At 32.8% G+C, this 22556-nt stretch overlaps 1 protein-coding gene and 1 long non-coding RNA gene across 3 annotated transcripts; both read left to right on the top strand.

The window, feature by feature from the left end:
• Positions 1-410: 410 nt before the first annotated feature.
• LOC134266656 (uncharacterized) lies at positions 411-15445 on the top strand. The gene is made up of 6 exons (XM_062748873.1): positions 411-893; positions 4159-4582; positions 7687-7802; positions 13611-13680; positions 14411-14510; positions 14632-15445. Exons 2-6 carry the CDS (start codon positions 4429-4431, stop codon positions 15089-15091), a joined length of 900 nt encoding a protein of 299 aa, XP_062604857.1. The 5' UTR covers positions 411-893; positions 4159-4428; the 3' UTR covers positions 15092-15445.
• Positions 15446-18209: 2764 nt separating this feature from the next.
• Positions 18210-22241, top strand: LOC134266655 (uncharacterized). 2 transcript variants are annotated; one of them, XR_009992013.1, is made up of 3 exons: positions 18210-18236; positions 21649-21720; positions 22087-22241. It is a non-coding gene; the product is annotated as an uncharacterized LOC134266655 (long non-coding RNA). The 2 variants fall into 2 exon arrangements; XR_009992012.1 differs by lacking the exon at positions 18210-18236 and adding an exon at positions 19432-19522.
• The last annotated feature ends 315 nt before the right edge of the window (positions 22242-22556 follow it).

Here is a 22556-nt window from a genome sequence, read left to right as displayed (position 1 = left end):
TGATTAGGCTACTGTGTAAAATGTAAGAAGAGTTCAGGGAAGACGGGGCTTTTTGCATAAAAAAACGTCATTTTCGACCCCCATTTGATCCCCTAGAGCAAATTCAACATTCCGAAACCTTACTGCACATCTACATGACCCCACCAACCATCTCCCAAAGATGATTAGACTACTGTGTAAAATGTAAGAAGAGTTCATGGAAGACAGGGCTTTTTGCATAAAAAACGTCATTTTTTTACCCCAAAGTGTGACAGACGGACGGACATGAGTAACAAAAATATACCTGAACTTTCTTTAGAAAGTGCGGGTATAAAGAACATGAAGAAGAAAAAGAAAAATATGATACCTTTACATTATAAATTTTATTACAATTACTAATAAACTGATAATTATTTTTCCGACATTATTATTGTTCACTAAATGAAATTTATTTCAGGGAATAATTGTTAACAGATTAGCATAAGCATGTCAAGATTGTTGTTTATCTTTCAACTTTTTTTCTAGCTTTACTGGTCATTGGCCAGAAGCACTTATGTTGTAGTAAGGTAACGTCATCCGTCTGTCTGTGTGTCCGTCCATGTGTATGTCCGTAATCCATTTTTCCAAACTTTATTCCTCATACCATTTTGACTTTATATCCAAACCCATTGTTTAATACAAAGGTGCTGGTACACAATTACACTTCATGGATAAGAAAATACATATTTCGGTGTATAGGTTTTCGATTTTGACCAGCGGCGTTGCAAGTTCACTAAGATAGAATTTTCTGTAAACTTCTTTCAAAACGCCATTCTTACAATCCACTAGAACTTTGACTCAAGGATCTTTTTCATTTTCTAACAAAGAAGAAATATTTTGGGCACAATCAAAACATTAGATAATCAGAAGTCTCTGTCAAGACTGTAGCTCTACTGGTTTGTACTTATAACAAAGGATGAGAAAAATAGCCATTGCCATCAGACCAAAACTGTTGAAGGGGTAGAGTTTTAGAAGGAATTTCACAGACATTTCTATTTTTAGTAACAATGGCAACACTGTTCATCGAAATCAAAAACAGATGCATTATTTCATGTATCTTAGTGTAGTCTACTTGTGTGCCAAGTAATATTGAAATCAGACCAAAACTATAGAAGGAGTAGCGTTTTAAAGGATTTCACAGAAATTCTATTTTTAGTAACCATGGCAACACTGTTCATCGAAATAAAAAACCAATGCAAAATTCTATTTTTAGTAACCATGGCAACACTGTTCATCGAAATCAAATACCAATGCATTATTTCATGTATCTTATACCCCATTTATATGACATGATTTGCATACCCCAGTGTTTTTTACTCATATGTAAATTTACTCACATCTGAAATTTTTGTCGTATGAACTAACTTACTCACAATGTCATGTAAATTCTGCAAAGTTGAGTAAATTTACACCTGGTCAGGACTAGGTGCAAATTAACTTTTGCAAACATGTTGTAGCAAATTATCAGTTCTTGTGTGTAAATTTTGTCGTATGAACACGCAGCAGATTTACGTATGTATTTTGTTTTGTTTATCGCATAAATCTCCAGTTTAAGTGTTGTTTCGGTTGTTTATGCATTGTAAAGTGTATAACATCAGTTTGGTAACATGACGGCTAGAAAGCAAAAGGAAAACTTGGATTTTTATGGTCATTTTTGCTGTACTTCAAGGACAGCTGAAAGAAATTTGAGTTTTGATTAGGGTAGTGCTTTAAAGTCTTTAAAGGATACGCCGGGTTGTTCTAGCATAGTTCTTTCCACAAATAGCATTTTCAACTCTGAAAACAAGGATCTACACTATATCTCCAGTGTCCTATTAGATAAAGATTTGAATTTGCAAAAACGTGCGCATCTTGCACCCTTTATGGCAGACCTATGTTTATGCCTCTGAATTATAAAAATATAGCTGTGCTCGCGCAAAAACTGCCCTGCAGGATCAATAAGTAGTCCCGTTACAATTCAAGTAGTCTTCATGGGAATGCTCCGCAGCTGCAATAGGAATAGGCATAGCATCAATCGCCCGGGTCCCATTACAGATTAACTGTCTTATATCTTTCTTTATATTTAAACCAAGACAAGCTACTGACATATAAATTGATGTTACAGGAATTTCAACAACACTGTTGAAAAAAAGCATTTTAAGTATTCTCCTTGGCACCCGATCCCACCATGAATTTCTAGGGGATTCGTGTTTATTTCCTATTCACATATTTCTTTTGTTTGAATTTTTTAAAATCGATTGCCCATTTCATTCTCCTGGAAAATACATGTAATATTCAAGCAGATACTTCATAATGAACTCGCAAACTTGATGAACTGTAGATTTCCAAACACCAAAAAGATTTCCAGTTGTCCTTTATTCTTCTGAAGACGCCAACCAGTAGTCAACCATCTTTTTCTTAACTCCTCTATAGTCTTTAGAACCGACGCCAAACCATTTTCCAACTTTAAACAATGATTTTAATTAATTTTTCTTTTTCCCCCGTGGGGATCCGGGTTAGAATAGGTCCTCAGTACCCCCTTGCTTGTCGTAAAAGGCGACTAAATGGGGCGGTCCTTCGGATGAGACCGTATAAACCGAGGCCCCGTGTCACAGCAGGTGTGGCAAGATAAAGATCCCTCCCTGCTCAAAGGCCGTAAGTGCCTAAATGTTATAAAGTTCGCTTTTATCCGTACTAGAAAACAAATGGATCGGATTTGTCCCTACTTTCTTTGAAGAACATTCAAAAGTTAGTCGTATAAGAGATTTCAAAAAAATTGCGTCATTATTTTCCATTAAAATTCTGGAAGAAAAAAGGTCATATCAACTGGATCATGATTACCCCTTTCACTGTATTACATTGAATTCATGCGTACTGTTAAAAAAATCTATGAAATATTAAAAGTTATACCAGTATGTAATAAAATTAAAATTTCGGAATACAATTAAACCAAAAACAAACGTTTGCATTTATTAGCTCTGGTTATCTTTGCAATATCTATTCATTATATTTAAGTATTAGGTGATTTTAGTTGAGTATACACATTTTTCCTAAATGTTATTAAGTTCGCTTTTATCCGTACCAGAAAACAAATGGATCGGATTTGTCCCTACTTTCTTTGAGGAACATTCAAAACTTAGTCGTATTATACCCAAAGAGTAAGAAAATAACCTTTCTCTATAAAAATCCACAATTCTGAATCTATGGATCTCCTTATTTTATATGAAAATACAAGGATTTACTTACAGTACACAAATCTCGTCTGAACGCATAGCAAATTAACTTTTACTTACGTGTGTATATTTACTCATATGTAAATTTGCACACATAAGCAAATTTTCGTCGTATGAATGGGGTATTAGTGTAATCTACTTGTGTGCCAAGTTATACTGAAATCAGAACAAAACTGCAGAAGGAGTAGCGTTTTAAAGGATTTCAAAGACATTTCTATGTTTAGTAACCAAGGCAACACCATTCATCGAAATCACAATCCGATGCACTATTTAATGTATCTTAGTGTAGTCTACTTGTGTGCCAAGTTATATTGAAATCAGACCAAAACTCTAGAAGGAGTAGCGTTTTAAAGGAATTCACAGACATTTCAATTTTTAGTAACCATGGCAACACCGTTCATCGAAATCAAAATCCGATGCACTATTTTATGTATCTAAGTGTAGTCTACTTGTGTGCCAAGTTATATTGAAATCAGACCAAAACTCTAGAATGAGCAGCGTTTTAAAGGAATTTCACCGAAAATTTTATTTTTAGTAACCATGGCAACACCGTTCATCGAAATCAAAAACCGATGCACTATTTTATGTATCTTAGTGTAGTCTACTTGTGTGCCAAGTAATAATGAAATCAGTCCAAAACTGTAGAAGGAGTAGCGTTTTAAAGGAATTTCACAGAAAATTCTATTTTTAGTAACCATGGCAACACCGTTCATCGAAATCAAAATCCGATGCACTACTTTGTGTATCTTAGTGTAGTCTACTTGTGTGCCAAGTTATAATGAAATCAGACCAAAACTGTAGAAGGAGTAGCGTTTTGAAAAACTGTTTACAGACAGACGAACAGACAGACAGACAGACGGACGACGGACACCTTACTATCGCATAAGCTCTTCTGGTCTCTGACCAGTAGAGCTAAAAAGTAATGTAGAACTGAGCCAGTTAGTTTTGCAAGCTCAACTGAATTCAATAAAAAAACCACTTGACGTAAAATGGATCATTATTTCTGTTCATGACAAAGGCTAAATTTTTTTTCCCCTAATTTTGAAACATTATTTTTATCCAATTAAGACTCAAGTGAAAATGTCTTAAAAGTTCATTTACAGTAATATTAAAATATTTAATGAGATTTCATGAAAATTGATGTTTCCTTTTTTTTTTTTTTACAGATAAATATGCAAAACAAAACTGGAAAGAATCAATGAATTGGTGCAAAACATGGTCTCTGCCTACTTACTTATATGGAAATATATCATTAATCAACGCCTCCCTTGCATGCCGAGCGTTGTTTAGAACAAGGGATGGTTCATCATGGCTTGGCATTGCAAAGGAAGTTTATATTGGATATGATACAGGTAAACGGTTGTGTTTATTTAAATCTACTACGCGAGGTTAATTATCAATTTAACATTTAAGCACAGAGATAACATTGCTTTATCCAAAAAGTACGAAACTGATTTATAAAAGTTCCTACCAAAATTTGGGCAAATTTTTTCCATAAAATAGGACACATATAGCTAATAACACTTTATTACAGATACAGACCCGTTGAGTACAATGGGATGAAAGTAGTTAAAGATATGCATGTTACACACACGTTCAAATATTTGTGGATACAGTGTATATGGCAGTCTTTGATTAATAAAAGCCTTTTTAAAACACATAGGGTGAGTTAACCATTCATCGGACACATACCTTGCTTCGGACAACTTTAGGCAATAAACTCTCTTTCAACTTATGAGTTCCATGTATTTATTTGTTTCTGTCTTGAAGCTGAAGATTTAAATTTTTGGATAATGCCAATTGTTATTATCATGCTGTGATAAAAATACCCCGAGAATGGCATTGAAGTTACGTCATATTTTACATCACCAAAGGGAGGTAACCAGAAATTTATGATTTTGCAATTTTTAGAGTTATCGTTCTTTATATTCGACTTCGACGGAACGAGTCGGACTTTGGTGAATTTTGTCAATGATTGGTAATTTTGCATAAATTATAAAGAAATTTCATTTTAATGTTTATTTAATTCTAATTAGAGCTTGTTTTTACTAGTATGCTCATTTCACCGTACATCGGACACAAATTAACTATGCATCGGACACTTTCCGATTCATAGGTAATGACTACCATTTTCATACAGAACCCAACTAACAGCTGTTTTTTGAGGAAATAGAAAATAAAAACTCTACATTTTCAGTCAAAATACACATTAGTGATATATAACGTCTAGAATTTGATTTAATTCATTTCTACAAACCAGAGTATTTTAACTTGTGAGGAAATAGCGCGAATTACCGCATTACAAGCATTTTAACATGTTTAAAGCCTTTCTAAGGCAAAGTAAGGCATATTGCATCTTTCCATATTTGTAAAATGATATCGTCAATTAAATGTAAGCGAACGTTTAATTTTTAAATAAAAAATACAAGTATATTCATATCAATAATTATAAAGCACTGTGATCAAGGTACGACATTTTCCCGGTTCAAATAAGATTTGTACGATGCATGGTAAATGATGTCCGATCCATGGTGAATTCCGAGTCATTTTTTAAAAATAGGTTTTTAATGATATTTTCTCAAATAAAAGCAAATATAGGTGTCCCAAATTTATATTTTATTCACAGACTAAATGTTAAGTTCCATTTTGATAATGTTCCGTCGGTATCGATATCGCTATAACTTGTTGAATTACAACGGCGTCCGATGCATGGTGAATTCACCCTACTTTGAAGATCAGAAAAAATAAACATAAGTCATTATTGATTTTTCGATCAGTTTTTAAGAATTAAATTGAGACAAAAAACATAGGTAATATTTCATGCAAAGGTTGAACTTTATTTTTAATTCCGTCAATGAATTAGAGATAATGTATTTCAAATATTGTGTAAAAAAACTGTAACGTTTTATGGTAATTATCCTTACCTGAAAGATTTCTTTTTAAGGTCATTCTTAATCACAATGTATATATTATAAAAACTGTCTAATTTAATAACTGTTTATTCTTATTTTTTTAATTTCATGATGTGATCAATCGAGTGGCTTGTGTGATAATTTGAATAAACGCTTCATAAAATTATTACGCACGCAAGTCGATTGCTCATCGTCATGAAATCAAAAAATCTGACGGTTATTCCGTATTTATTTTCATTTCTATTTTTTCTTTGATAACTCTTAACTTTGAAAGTTAGCAGAGTTGATTTCTTGATAATTCAACCGGAATGAAAATTAGACAGGTCGATAGGTCTGGAGCTAAGGAGGTCTAATATGCATGCAAATCTCGTGCGCATCTGTCTTTGTGTCTGACGCTAAAGAGGCCAAATATGCATGTGAATTTCGCGAGGCTGCCTTTTTGTTTGACGTCAGTTGGCGAGATCTATTGAAATTGGCATGGGAGTTCTCGTGTAATTTAAATCTATATCCATTTTTTAAAAAAATCTAAATCTATAGTTTTATTTCACATTGAAATTGAAATATAAGGAATCACTGGCTAGTTAGTATTGTATACCAGGGACATCAATGATAGTGGGAAACATGGGATAATTTATGCATAACGGACTTCATCCGTTATGCAAATTGTCCCATTTTTTCACTATCATTGATGCCCTGGCATACTATACCAACTAAACAGTGATTCCTTAAATATACATGCTCTTGATTCCACCAAACCACGTCGTACAAGCCCCGCTTCCTGCACTTTTTGTCCCGCCCCGCACATGATTTTTTTTAACTGCGACTATTGATGAACAAATTAATGCATGTATTTGTAAAAATAAAGTATATTAACTATTTGTAATTTTATCTCGAACAAAGACATGAGAAACAAATATGTTTGTAATAGAGAGCTCAATTACACTTAAAATCATAGAACGTAGTTTTTACTGACCCCAATTTATTACGCTTTCTGACATAATATTTTTAAAATTAATGATCAATTCATTATATTTTATTTGATATATTCTATCTGGTTATTCAATTACCACTTCTGTGTTCTGCAGTCTGAATATATACATTTATTAGTTGAACTCCTTACTAATACATGTAATTAATTCTCCTTAGAATTAATTATTCCCTATCTAGCTTGTAACACGAGCTTTGATTGGTTACAAAGTCGGGTGTAAATATCCTTGCACCCGACTTGAGCCGGGTGTAAATAAAACGCGACGTCACAATGCACACATTCTCTATGATAAAAGCCAAATAACATGACGTCACGATGCATTGTAGTAAGTAGTTTTCTTATCGATAGATTGAGACACACTTTGATGTTTACAAAGCACTTTTATGGATACAAAGAAATAAATTCGTTATCCAGGTCCAATCAAGGGTGTACGGGGATTTACCCCGGGTTGTATTCCATACACCCGTCGGCCTGCGGCCTCAGGGTGTATGGAATAAAACCCGGGGTAAATCCCCGTACACCCTTGATTTGAACCTGGATAACTAATATTGTCCAGGTGTTGTTCTTGACGCCGAACACAGACGGACCTTCCTGCAATGTCAGAAATGTAACCACACTGGTTGTGTATTTGTCGATTGTTTCAACAAACTGAGTTATGTTCTCTGCCAAAAGGTAAATGTTTATTGTTCATATGTTTGATACTGTAAAATCACATATTTTCATAGCTAGGGTCAATTTTCATATTTTGTGGAATGAGTATCTGTTTCTTGGGGAATAAATTTCATGGATGGAGAATTGCTCAGTAGTAATACATATGTGAAAAATTAAGTTTAAGTTGGACGGACATAAACTCATGCATCTCTTTATACCTCGAAATCAATGCCCCCTCCCCCCGCCCCTTGCAAAATATTGATTTCAGACTAGTAGATCATAAATTTTAATTCACATTGTATATTTCTTTCTTTTTGAGTTTCACAAAAGGTAACCTATGGATATTTTGAGTTGCAGACGTATTCTACAGTGCATTATAATTTAGATTTATTAAATGCAACTTATAAAATGCTTCCTTTCCTTTCGTAGTTCGGTTTTAAATCTATATTGTATAATCACTCAAGAAGTGTTTTATTCATAAAATGATACCATTTTAGATTATCCTTTTAATTTGTACATTGGGTTTGTCTGATTGCTCGATTGAAAAAAGAAGAAGCATAAATCTAAGGAGAGCAAAAAAAAAATCCCTGTAATCATTCTTTCACGCTAAAAAGGTGCAATTCAGTTGCAGTTAAAGTGCTGGTCTGGGGTATAAATAGCAGCCAATGAGAAAAATGGAGGAAATTTCAACTTTCTTGCCACTCTTCACTTCGCAGGAGATTTTTTTAAAATTATATCTATACCGTCAATATACACCTTCCGAAAGTTGTTGAGTCATCTAACTAAGTTATCAGATGTGTTTGGGTGATTAAAATACAGTGTAAAAAAATTAATACAGTCTATAATATTCATTTAAGATTCTAAGGCGATCGAAATTTCAAATTTCTTTGGAGTTTGATGGACAGCTGCTGAATGTTTACATTTACACCGGAAATGCTCGTCGCTATTGACGCATGCTAAAATGGCCGCCATATTCTTACCTCAAAAGAAAGACAAAGATACTCCGAAAATAATCCTCAATACGTTTTATTATCCTTTCCTCGAGTAATAAATTAGAATCAAAGCCCGTGATTAGATCATAGAGAGTGTAAACAATTATCACTTTGGGTCAGTCATGCTGTTTCAGTCACTTAGTGAAGCATCACATCGGCGAGATAACAAGGATTATCAGCGTGAACACGTGTCTGTAGCTGCCAGAAGGTTAGACCCAGTAAACAATCAAAAAAAAAAAATGGAAAACAAAATAAAAGAAAATATCACAATTATTAGTCACACTATTAAAAAAGAAATCTTGGACATTTTTTTCTTTTAGTTCCAACGATGCCCCATGTATGGCTTATTTTTTGGATTAGGAAACCAATACCTTACAAGTTCTAATACACATTTGGGTAAAATATCTCGACGATGGCACACAGTGTTTCGTAATCTTGGATCGTTGAGTAAAGCAGATCTTTTCCTAGCTATATATCTCTCATCCAAAAACACACCTCTATGGAAAAGCATAGTCCAAAAGAATTTATACCTTTCTTTTCTAAGGGAACTGTTCCGTGTGTTTGGTGGCACAGGTTCCGATGCCCACCACATTTGTATATTTCGTTCATGAGTTATGCATGGTTTACATAAACAATTTTGACATTCTTCACAGTCTTCATTTTGCGGGATGTTGTATGTCCTTTCAAAGTTCACGCCATCATCCTCATTGTTATCAGTTTCTCCATTCATCTCATCTAAATCCCAGTTATTAAAATTAAAGAATTGTATAATGGCTTCCCTTTGTTCTGAATTTACTCTCAATGAAATAACACTTTTCTCTTCTTGTTCCTCCATTTTGCTAAATTGAGACCGCGTTTTGTTTTGGAGGGAAGTTTTGCAAGGGAGAGGTCTATTAGGGGACTCAGGATTTCATTTAATTTACTATAATTAAATATAATTCCTTATTTATTGATAAAACTGGAAATAATAAAAGTAGATGACGAATTCAATAAATTATACATATGTATATATTTGGGATACTGCTTGTATTTCTCTCATGCATATGTTTTATGGATGTTCCCCACTGAGCCTTCTTATGCTGCTCTGTATCACAGCTAGGCTGATTTATTGACATTTGGCGGGAGGTCCCTCCATGTGTCTGTGGAAGTTGGTCAATTCCATCTGAAACCTAAACAGGGGTAGTGGGGGCAACCACATTGTTATTATTCTGTCATTAATGTAAATAAAACTATTCCCACAAAATTTATAAAATCTTTTTTTTTAAATTAGTAAAGTGCTAATAAATTTTAAAAGCGTTAATTATTATTCACAAAATTGTCAATGTTTTCTTTATTAGATAACAACTTGTTAAAAAATGGTACAGTCCACTGAAATATGACCCCCTTTAGTATAGATAATATATATATATTATATATTAACATACAAGCAGGAGTAATTCAAAGAATAAGCGTCATTAACTAAGCTTTATTATTACTGGGAAACTATATCATGGCTGAAAACAAACGAAAGCGTCCTCCAACTTTTAAGTTAGAAATACCAGCTAATGAAGACAAGAAAATTAATATTATGCAAAGTCTTCAGGAAGTCAGGGAAATGTTAGTCAAACAACTGGGTAGACCTGTCAACAATGCCGACATCATTGAAAATTTGCTGTCTACCTGGAAGAAGTCAGTAGCCAACGACGATCATCCCAAAACACCTGGAACTTATATTAATGTTAAGAAAAGTCAGGTGAACCAGGACTTCTTTGTGACATCGCTGCCTTCTGTGAAAAAACTCATGGATGTAGCTGCTGTACATGGGAAACACTGTGGAGGAAAATTGGAGGTAAAAAAGGCAGCAAAACGGGGACACGTCACTTCTTTGAAACTGTGTTGTTCGAGAACCGATCGTCCTAAACACAGGTATATTTGGGCATCTTCACCATACCTTCCGAACGGAAAGTATCTTATCAATGAAAGAATTAATCATGCTTTCTTGTGTAGTGGTATGCTGCCATCCTGTTATTCTAGATTTTGCAGAGAAGCAGGAATCGGTGTTCTTTCTGTAGAAAAACGGAATTCGTTTTTTAAAATGTACAAGACATTTGTCCAGCAAGAGTACGAAGACTCTATTCACACCGCTTTACTAGAGGAAGTGGGACTATATGACAATTTAGACGGAATTGACATCATTACTGACGCACGGCATGGGTGGCGGAAAAATGCCCAGGACACCAGTGTGGTGGCAATAGGAGAAAAAACGCATAAAGTTCTCAACTGTGTGCATGTTGCGACCACTGATGATCCAGTTACCCAGAGACATGAAAAAATTGGAACTGAAAAAATTTACGAGGATCTTGACAGCAAACAAGTTTCTGTCAACGTCCACACGCATGACAGAAATATGTCAATTAACAAACTAGTCAGGCATACTACCCATAGTCCTCTGCGTCTCCGCACACAGAGAAGTTTGACTAGTCAGAGAACGTGAAAATGGATTTACCTGCAACCAAAACGACATTTGGCATGGCATAAAAAATATTAAGAAGGCCATGTCCACCATTTCAAGTGGACCACGGTACAGAGAAGGTAAAACGTGGTCCGAGGAGCTTTACGACAAACCGGATGCCGTTTCTACACATTTCTACTGGGCCATCAAACACTGTGGTGGAGACTCAGGTACGCTCAGAGAAATGTTGGACAACATCTTAGATCACTACAAAAACAACCATGAAAGATGTCATTCTTCCTCAAGATGTAAAGTGGATCCAAACTACGAATCTTCCCGAGTGGTGATTCAAAACCCTGTTGCAGAAAAACTATTAAAAGGTGTTATAATCAATTCAGTGATCTATAAAAATCCGGATGATTTTCGATTAGGACGTGATACTTATTTTGTTGAGAGTTTTAATAACACTTTAAATATATATGAGGATAAAAGAATTGCTTATGGTAGTGAACAGTATAAAGTGCGAGCATTCCTTGGTACGTGTCACTGGAATGAAAATGTGGGTAGAGACATTACTTCTATCACTTACACACGTAATCCTAAAACCCCACGTAAGCAACTTGGAAAAAAGAACTATAAAAAACAAAAATTTCAGTTCAGGAAAAACATTTGGTGGCGTTATATAAAACATGTTTTTTCTAAACGTAGAAATAATTAAAATATCTATGTATTTGCACAATCTTTGTTGTCTTATTTTAAGCACGTGTAAGTGGCAAGCTGCTATCTATTAATAGCATAACTCTGCAGTCTTATCAGATGCGAGGTGTGGCCAGCTCCCTAATATGCTTAATTGCTGTCCGTGTGGATATTTATCTAGGTCAGATCCGGCCTTTAATATACAACATATTACAGAGGTTTAGTTACGTAACAACGTGTACGCGAAACTTTGACGTACACGGTATATTTGACTTCAACGTTAATAATTTGATTAGGTTATACGCACTGTTCGTATGCAAATTTCGTGATTGAAGAGTAAAAAAAATGAAATAAAATAAATTAATTGAACTGCACTGTGTTTATTTTTTTTTCTAATTTAAACAAATCAAAGGAGAATTGGAATTCAAACTAATTCTAGTCACAGATATCATAAACAATGAAAAATCATTATACTTATTGTCATCTCCCTGCAGAGGAGCGCTTTAATATTCTCTTTAATAGTACCTCTACAGGACAGTTAGGCTTTTAATTCTGCATCAATTCAAAAATGGAAGCAGTTATAAAGATACTGCATTGACGACAAAAAAGACAACATTTTGCACTTGTGAAGTAGGGAGATCCCAACAGAAAACGTTTTGAAAACGATAAAATTTAAGGGTTCAAATATTAAATTGTCTAGAAAGGAGGCAAAAATAATATTTTTAAATACATCAATACATTGTTAAAACCAAAATACTAGTCATTCCCCCCTTTTTTTGATTCGCTTTTGCTATAGATCTTTGCACGTGCAAAAGGAAAAAAAATATTAATGAAATAAAATCTCCACAAGCACTTGAAAATACACATAAATGTACTACCTATAACTTATTAGGTTAGGGGTTATAGTTTTTGTTATGTCACTAGTGTCTGTTGTGTTATTTTATAGAAAATATTTTATTTGAAAAAAAAATAATTAAAGAATATTGAGGTGTTAAAATAAGTTTTAATAAAAATTAATATTAAAGGAAAAAAATACCGCCAAGAATTTTTATTTGGTGCATTGGCGGAGTCTTCTTCAAATGAATTCTGCATGCAAAATAAACAAGCTGCTTAATTGGTATTAGTTTTCATTCATAAAAATGCTAATAATTTGATGGAATCATCGAATCATCATTCATTAGAAAATTTTAGATAAGCCTTCTATTTTCACTGCATAAAAATCAGTCAACTGAATTAAGAAATAAAGAATTTAATCTTTAACTTTACTCGTTTATGCCGTACGTGTAGACGGTGTATTACACGTTCTAAACTTGTAGCTACACGTCGGATTTGACGTCATGATGTCGAAAAACACAACAATGGATGACGTCACGCGTACAAGTTTGACGTAAAACGTGTAACTAAACCTCTCTATTATTGGTAATTATGTGTCTTTGTAAAGAGACATGTATCCCAATGATATATTTACCAGAATTGTGCATGATTTTTAGTGCCTCTAACCAAAGTTTTGATCCTATGTTTAACATGACGATAGCAATAAAGGACACCGTGGCTTTACTTTAGGGTGGGTCTTAAAGAATGCAATAGAAGTCTAACTGTACAAGATGTCTTTAAACGTATATTTTTGGATCAGATTTGCTGACACGTTTATTCTGGATTAGACTTCTTGAGACTTATATGAGTATATTCTGATATTACTGTTTCTTACAGACCTCATTAGTTGAAACCATCACTGTTGATTATGCTACAAATGGAATTTCCGATCTCACCATTCCTACAGGTATATACACTTGCACTTCATACCATCACTTATAAAATGAATACTTGTGATATAATATGAAGACATACAAAACATATCTTTGAAAACGTTCGTTTGCATCTTAATTCTAAACAAAAATCACTCTGTAATTAAGAAAAAAACTTTTACGATCGAAAGTTCCTACAACTTTTTCAATCAAATGTTTTATAAATATCTTATCAAGAGGCTTTTGGAATTAGGTAGAATAACAGAGAATTATTTCTCTGAAATTATTCCAATCAATGGCATGATTAGCTGAAGTCCTTATTAGCCTCTCAGAAAGTAACGTGCATGTTTCACGTTTGTCTATTTAGAAACATCATACCGACCTAGAGGGCAATTTATCCGGGTGTCATCATTTTTAAATACAAAAATATTCTTTGTATAGTTTAAAAGATAAAAATATTTCTTGTGCTCATTTTTTAAGAGGTGTTGATCCTATTAATATTTATTTTGTCATGACATGGACTAAGGCAGTGTCAAAATGATTTGAGGAGTGACTTTATTATCAGTAAATAACTTCACTTTTATTCACTTTGAAATTAAGCAACAGCATATGTATGTGTTTAATGAACAAAACAGGACATTAACTATGCAAACGGATAATATATACGGTGTATTTTTTAATTATTTATCTCCATAAAGTTCATTTATACCGTCACAATTCAAAAGCGCTTAGTTTGGAACTGTTCTATGAATGCTTTTTTTTCAGATTCAGGAAACCTGATTACTATAATTGCTATAATCGTGTCCTTGTTGGTATTCTTTATTTTTGATGGCTGTTTGATAATTTTCATCACCAGATTTATCCGGTAGGTATATCTCACCGTTATTTGCTTTGCATCTCGTTTTATCTTCTGCTTTTAGACGCAATTTTTTAAAATAGAATAATTCTGACTTCATTTTTTTCTCTCCGTTTTATCTATTTAACAGCAAGAAGAAAACAGGAAATGAAGATAGAAATGAAGATAGAGAGAACAATATTGAAAAACTAAACATCAATGAAAATTGCTATGTTAATGTGAATGGCGCTCATGCAATGGTCGAAAATTGTTCTGAACAGAGACTTTCATCAAACAATTTTAGCAAAGAAGAAAATTCTGAGCAAAATTTAGAAAAACCATATAGGAAAACCTTTGATGGCATCTATGATCATCTCAGGGATAAGGAAACTAAACAAAACAATAAAGACGATGTCTATGATCACAGCAATTTTGCTGCCGAATCAGAGGACGGGGTGTATGATATTAGTACTAGTGGTGTATCACAAAATAAATCTCAAGATGAAACTACTTATGATCATGCCGGGTCTTTCTCAGATTATGGACAGCATGGTGGACAAGTCGAGGAGATGGGGGACACTTACTCCAGACTTCATATAAAGTCACATTAAGAAGATACGAATAAGTGTTGTTTTTTTTCGTTAAGAATTAACCTACGTCATTTGACGTCAGGGCATTAACTTTTGACAAAGCATCACATGTACTTTTCTTAGAGATTTGCATTTGACTTTTACTCTTTTGTGCAATACATGCGATTGTGATAAAAGCTAATTAAGATTTACATATGAGCATTTAAGCACATGTCATGAAAAAGAAATTGGAAATTTTTGTAGAATTTAAGAAAGAAATAAACATAATAATCCTCCATATTTGATTTATAAATAATAATAAATTTCTCTCGTTGATTGATAATTCAAAAGATCAATAGCAATATCTCATAAGGGGATTTTTTTCTCTCAAAAAATTAAAGCAGGCATATTCGAAGATATCTTAAAGTTAGGTATCATTTAAATGTCAATTTTAATTTTCAATTCTAGAATTACGTTTATCAGGGTGATTTCAGACTAATATACGTATGGATTTTACTAATTCAAAGTAAATTCATTTATTAATTAAAGTGTGTTTTATTCTTTATAGAAAGCATCACATAAACTGGGCAAATTTTAAATGCACTATGTTATTCGTATTTGTAAATTTTACTTGCCTATTCCATTAATAGGATGTCTTAAATATCTTTCTTTCCAGTACCGTGGGATTGGCAATTTTCTTAGACTAATGATAAAACACTGAAATTACTTTCTCGCTGAAAAAGGATTTTCCGACGTGCATTGTGCATTGGTCCTGTGCAGAGTGATGTATGATGTTGATGACTACCTATCGTGGACCTTGTAGTTGCAACTGAAGTAGTTTCCTAGTTAAAATAAACAATAATAAAAAGCTTTTGACTATAATACATCACCTACATGTAGCAGTCATCTATAGGTACTCGGTATCCATAGAAAGTCCATCGAACATCCGACTTTCCAAATTTTAAGTAACAATCTTGAAATTGTCCTGTGGTGCTTGTCATCGATATCTGCATTTAATTTTTTTTTATTTCAGAATTCTGAAGTTGTTGATACTCCAGAATGGAAGTTATAAATATTTCGTTTTAATCAATGTATGCAAAAATAAAGATCATTTTCTCAATTGCAAAATGTGAAACTGAGAGACAAACTCGAAGATGAAATATTTATATCTATATCGGTTCTATATATTTTGAGGTGAGTTTGAAATAAAAAAATACCACAGGTTCTGACACATATGTTTCATATTAATATATTTTACTTGAATAAAGACGTTAATGGTGATCTAACAACCAAGCTTTATGACAAACAGTATTTTTCAACAGTCAAATTCCCTAACGTATGCAGCGATATACATGTACCTTCGTCACCTGCATACGGGGTTTATATCGCTCAGATGATTCGACACACAAGAGCAGGCTTTACGTATGAACAATTTTTAAAACGAGGTAAGTTACTAAATGACAAACAACCTGCTGAAAGAAGATCTGCAGTCTCGTTTATAGTCATCTGTGACAGGATTTGGTTTTACCGTCAAACCTAGGTACCACTCACGGCAACAATGTAACCTGAATTCGCTACATGGTATCAATGCAATTCAGGAAATTAAACGATACCAGTGTAACGATAAGACCGTATGAAAATACCTCTTAGATATATCACACACTTTTTTTTTTATCAATAACAGTACTTCACGTTTTATACCAACTTCTTATTAACCAATAAACCTTTTGTACCTCAAATAGTAACGAAAGTGACTTTCTAACCCAAGAATTTTAATAACTAGAATTTGCAAATTACCAAGTATTTATTAGGCAACAATTATTGTATTTTATTAACAGCACAAAAATATTTACATTTATATATTTACAAGGAAAACTGATGTACTAACGACCTTATTACTTATGAGCCTTAATAAAATTAAGTGCCTACCTTGCAGATGTATGAAGTCCAGAGCCCGTCCTACCCAATGCTAAGTCCAAAGGAAAGTGACCCACCCCTGCAAGAAAAAAATTACTATGCCTACCCTAACCGGTTTACCAAAAATAGAAATAAGGAACGGGAAATCAACAATTAAATGGGCGTATAAATAAGGAAAACAAAAGGGCGGATAAACGAGTGAACGAGACAATTAACCATATTGAACGAAAGAGAGACAGAGACCGGGCTCCACCCCGATTAACAAAAGGTGAGCTGGCACAAGCCTTTGAGAAGGTTCTAAGCCACCTTATCTAATTGTGAAATGCTGGACTTGAAGAAATTCACCGCGGTTTGAAGATGTGTCTCTCTTATCCAATCAAAATCTGCATTCTACGTATAACCAATACAAGGACGTTTCCTAAATTATCTTATAAAGCTAAAAAGTTTCCGAATGTTCAATAAACAATCGTTAAAAATAAGAATAATCGTTATTTACTAACTCTGTAAAATCCAATCCTACCACACATCATTATAAGCTCTAGGTCGATCCACTGACCTTGTCAGCGAATATAATTTACTATTAAGGTCAAGATCTAGTTAATGAAAGCTACTAACATATATATCATATTTAAGAAATACATTTCTTTATTGATGCTTTATAACTTGAACTAAGTTGTTTAAATAAGATGTTTCGGGACATAATTTGAAGGTAAAGAAGATGAATAAGAATCATATTTCAAACTGTCATTTCCAATAAAAATTTAGGAAAACAAGTAATGAATATGGAAGTTATTTCCATATTAGATAAAGAAAATGTATACAGATTGTCTTATATCTTTCAGAAAACGGTAGCTTGTATGTTCTTGGCCTTTTCTTTAAAATTATGTCAGATTTAGTATAGATATTTGGATCACTTTTCATATGATTTTAAATTGAATTCCATTAAACTACGTTAATTTCTACATAATTCTAGAGCCGTAAAGTATGGGAAAGAAAGAAAATTGAAATGGCTTATGGGGTCATAATGGATGTACATGTAGCAGTAAAAAGTAAGTCTAACGTCATTTAATACATTTTGGTCTTTAATCAAATGCTGACTGACGTTTTACATACATGTACATATTTGTAAGGCCATTATTTGCGTACTAAAATGTCGATGGATATAGTTCTATTACTTTCAATCACGACAAGGAGCATATGGTGGGAGTGACCTTTAGCAGGGGATGCTCAATCCTCCATGGCACCTAATCACACCTCTAGTGTTTTAAAGGTCTGTGTTTGCTCTGCTCCTGTATTAAGTTTGAATACTGTTCGTTGTCTCTATTTATTTAATTGTAATGATCATCAGTCCATTTGAAACTATTTATTTAAATGGTTTTTAATAATATATGCGTTTTATTTCTATTAATGCTTAATAACATATGAGCACATGAGAGAATGCATACTGTTTATTTAATATATTTTTGTATATAAAGAATGGTAGTAGCTTACATTATTAAAATATGTGGATTAACAGAATATATTTTGCAGGTAATATTACATTTTCTAGACATTGAATCAAAGAGTTATGAAAAAGCGAAGGAGTGAAAAGAACCAGGGTTTGATTTTTATTTTAAAATATAACAAAAGAAAACCATATTAGTTATTATTACACAGATCAGTATACTTTCTTAAAAAGGGATGATCGTCATGACATTTTCAAAGCATTCAGTGCTGTGAAATTTTATAGATATAAAACCTTTTTAGCGCATAGATACGAAACGAATCATTCCATTTTTCTTAGGTTGATTTATTCTTACAAACAATCTTTCAAATATAGACAAAATAATATTTATTGTTCAAATATTATAATTTTTATAAGTGTAATTGGAATAAGTATTGAAAACAACCACCTTAACAAAAGAAAAATGCTTCATAGAATAAATTATCTGACTTCTGGTGATAAAACCTGACAGACCATTACATACCTCCCACGTTAAAAGTCATTTAAGAAGAAAACATACAATTATTCTCTAAATCGCTTTTCAAAACGCGAAAACGCGTTACTAATCGTATACAGTTTTGGGTTTAGTTTGAGGGAATTTGCAATTTTTTATTGATTCCCCGAGAGAGGAAACTATTTCTATAGGCAGTTAAATGACTGTGAAAATAATTCACTCAGGATGGTACCGATACTGATCAATGCATGGCCCAGCTCATACACTGTGCGGAGATATTAACAAACCTGGATTTTGATATACATATATATTAAACTTAATCTAGTTACTTTTAATAAGCCACGACTAAAAAACAAAACGAAATTTATAAAAAAAAATAGTTTAAAAGCACACGGGTAAATTAATGATATCTTTTAAACATGCATTCAGTAATTCGTCCTTGTGTATCTCTTTTATTTACATGCATTAAGAACTTCCGGCTCACAAATTCATTCCTGCGTGAAACACATGCCTTTACATATTGAACAACAACAAGGATGTTATTTTCATCTTTTTTAAAAGGAAGGATATGATTATACCCAAATAGAAAATCGTATCTCTGTAAGAGAAAAGGAAAACTGTAAGTAAATTTACCTTCTTATAAAACGAGAAATAAAAGGAAAACAATTGATGGATTGATTCAGCTTTTTTGGTCATATTCTTCGACTAAATACAGATCAATTGCATGATATGAATGTTTTTCTTTAAATGAGCATGTTCATACCTACATAGATCAATGCTGATATGTAAGACTATCCCTAAAAAACCATTCATATTAAAATAAAATGCAACTTGCGTTACTTTCAAACGTTGTATACATTGAAATTGAAATCTATCTAGTATACAGATTTCTGTGTTAATAGTTTCAAGAAACTTAGAGCTTGAATGATACTATCAAGCAAATCTATTTTAGGGATCTAATAACAATGTCATGAATTTGAATTAATTTAAACATATTTTATGACAAAGAGTCAAAAAGATTAGCCATGAATTCAAAAACTTAGTCCTGTTCTTACCGGTAATTCAGTCATAGTTCGTCATGGTTCTTGGACTTGGGTTGTTACTGTAATTGGGCTTGTAACCATAAGGGAATTTTATAAATAATTTTTGAAGATATAAGAATTTAAACTGTACATGTATTATCTCCTTTATAATCGAGTTCGTTATTCCACTGTCAAACATATTATGACATCTGCGTTCTCCCTACAGTCTAACCTATCTAAATCGACATGCATACTTCAGGTTCTTTTTATCAATTTATCAATGTTTTCATATGTTTACATTGCAGATATATATGGAGAGTTATTTCAAAAAACAATAGTAAATAAAATGGGCTACAAACACATACATGCAGATACTTACATGTACATGTAGGATTCCTTAGATACCCATTAACACAGTATATATTGTTGCATAAATTCTGTTCCAACATGCTGATAAGTTCAGTTTGAAGGACAACAAGTAAGGGAATTTCTATATTACGAGGGCCGTTCAAAAATTACGCGGACTGTGCAATTATTTACTCTTACAGACGTCATATAGTTATAAAATTTCACAAAAATATGTATCTTAAAGATTCCAATAAATTTTGGGCAGAATTTCTGTATTTTAAAAAAATTCTACTAAAATTATCGATATGTTGATATCGTTGATGGAGAGGTACGGCGCACGACAAAAAAAATGAAGCAAAAGCATGCGGATTCAAAAAATTAACTCATAGATTTTCTAAAATTCTCGATATTTTTCAACAATTTTCTGAAATGTACCTTTAAATTGTTCTATTATTATGTATTTAGATTTCGGACGTAATATTTTAAGTACTAACATAAATTTTGTGTTTTTTCTCTGATGCGATTCCCGTTAAAACGACTGTGAAAATGACGTCTCCTGAATTGACGGCGCACCACACTTTTGTTAAAATATGTGTAATGCTCGAGATATCGGCAACATAGATCCAAAATATGCATAATAAAACATGAAGTAAAGTAGGCTACTCGTGACATTCGCCCCAAAAAAGCAAATTGAAATTTTAGACAGTAAGACCTCTGTAAAAAGGCTATACGGGAGGACGGGAAGAAGATTATAGATGAAAAGTTAACTTTATCCGGACTGTAAACAACGTGATTGAGAGTCACAAATATCACACTATATCTCATAAGTAGTTTTTGGTTTTAAAACAAAAAAAAGAATATTCTTTACTTGTTTAATAGATTTTAAGCTTGACAAGAAATGGTGTTTGGTGTTGAGTAGATAAGGTAACTCAAACTATACGGGTACTCAAGGGAAAATGTTGAGAAAATGAAAGCTCAATCACATATTTTTATAATGCTTGTGACGTCGAAGATTTTGCTGCGCCGTGACTTAATGGTATGTCCTGAAAAATCACTCAAAATTAATACCAATTTACAACATTTTGATATGAAATTTTGAAGACCATATAAGTAAAGATTCTTTTATATTATTTGTGAAATTTTTCCCGATTATGTCGTCAAATATTTCTTCTGTGCAACAAGTCCGCGTAATTTTTGAACGGTCCTCGTAAATATGGACTATAAAGGATAAGTCCACTGACAAAATGTTTTAAATATAAATTAAATACATTGTACATGTAACAGGGAAAATGATTTCTTTCTTAAAAGTCAGGATTCAGAACAATTGTTAAAATTAAATTATCAATGATGTTGTTTGCATTAGTATATGTTTCAGGTTACCGATTTGCAGATATCATGCGTGCTTTATACGTTTTCGTCATATGGTTTGCTTTACAGTACAATAGAGGTGATATTTAATTTTTTTTATTTATTCAAATATTTCACATCTGGTCGCTGTTTTACGGAAATAAACATAAACCGACTCAAATTACTTACTTTAACTTTTATAATTATCAAATTTAGCTATATTCTGAGTTTTCTACCAAATATATTTACACAGTTATCAAGCGATTTGATGTGTTGGCATTTAAAGAAAACTTTTGTTAAAATAAATGACTGAATAAACATCAACAAGGCATTGTGTTGATTATATCATAAAATATTCAAGAATTATTATAATTTCAGTGTCGAAAAATAAAGTAATATCTGATAGCTTTTTACATCATTTAATGATAGGCATTTTCATTCATTAATTGAAATATTGTTGATGCAGAAAATGTGATGTGTCAAGTCCAAAGATACACATGGTTTGATGCGCAGGAAATATGCAGAATGAACAACAGCGTACTTATCAAAAAAGCAATGCACAATTCATCAGAATCTTTCTGGATTGGACATTATCGACGGAAGTCGACCTGGATAAAAATTACAGGTATGCTTGGAAATAATAAGATATATCATAATATATCGTATATATACACAGAGAGAAAAAAGTAATAGAGACAAGGGTGCTTACATGTGTATGTGTGTGTGGGGGGGGGGGGGGGGGGATCTTAGTTCTCATTCACAAATTAACTGAGTTTCTGCGTTAAAAAAATATATAATGTTTTGTCTATAGTTAAAGCTTGACAGAGGTTTTTTTTTTAAATACACACAGATTCAGATTTGTTGCATTAAAAAGTATGGCGAGTGTTTCAAGTACGATAACGAATACATACTCACGGCAAAACATCAAATTTTCTC

This window comes from Saccostrea cucullata, unplaced genomic scaffold (assembly GCF_032062105.1).
Source record: "Saccostrea cucullata isolate Sc308-1 unplaced genomic scaffold, CSIRO_AGI_Scuc_v1 ctg10303, whole genome shotgun sequence".
Taxonomy (NCBI): Eukaryota; Metazoa; Mollusca; class Bivalvia; order Ostreida; family Ostreidae; genus Saccostrea; species Saccostrea cuccullata.
The sequence above is the reverse complement of the archived record's forward strand: the minus strand, read 5'-3'. Positions and strand labels throughout refer to the sequence as shown.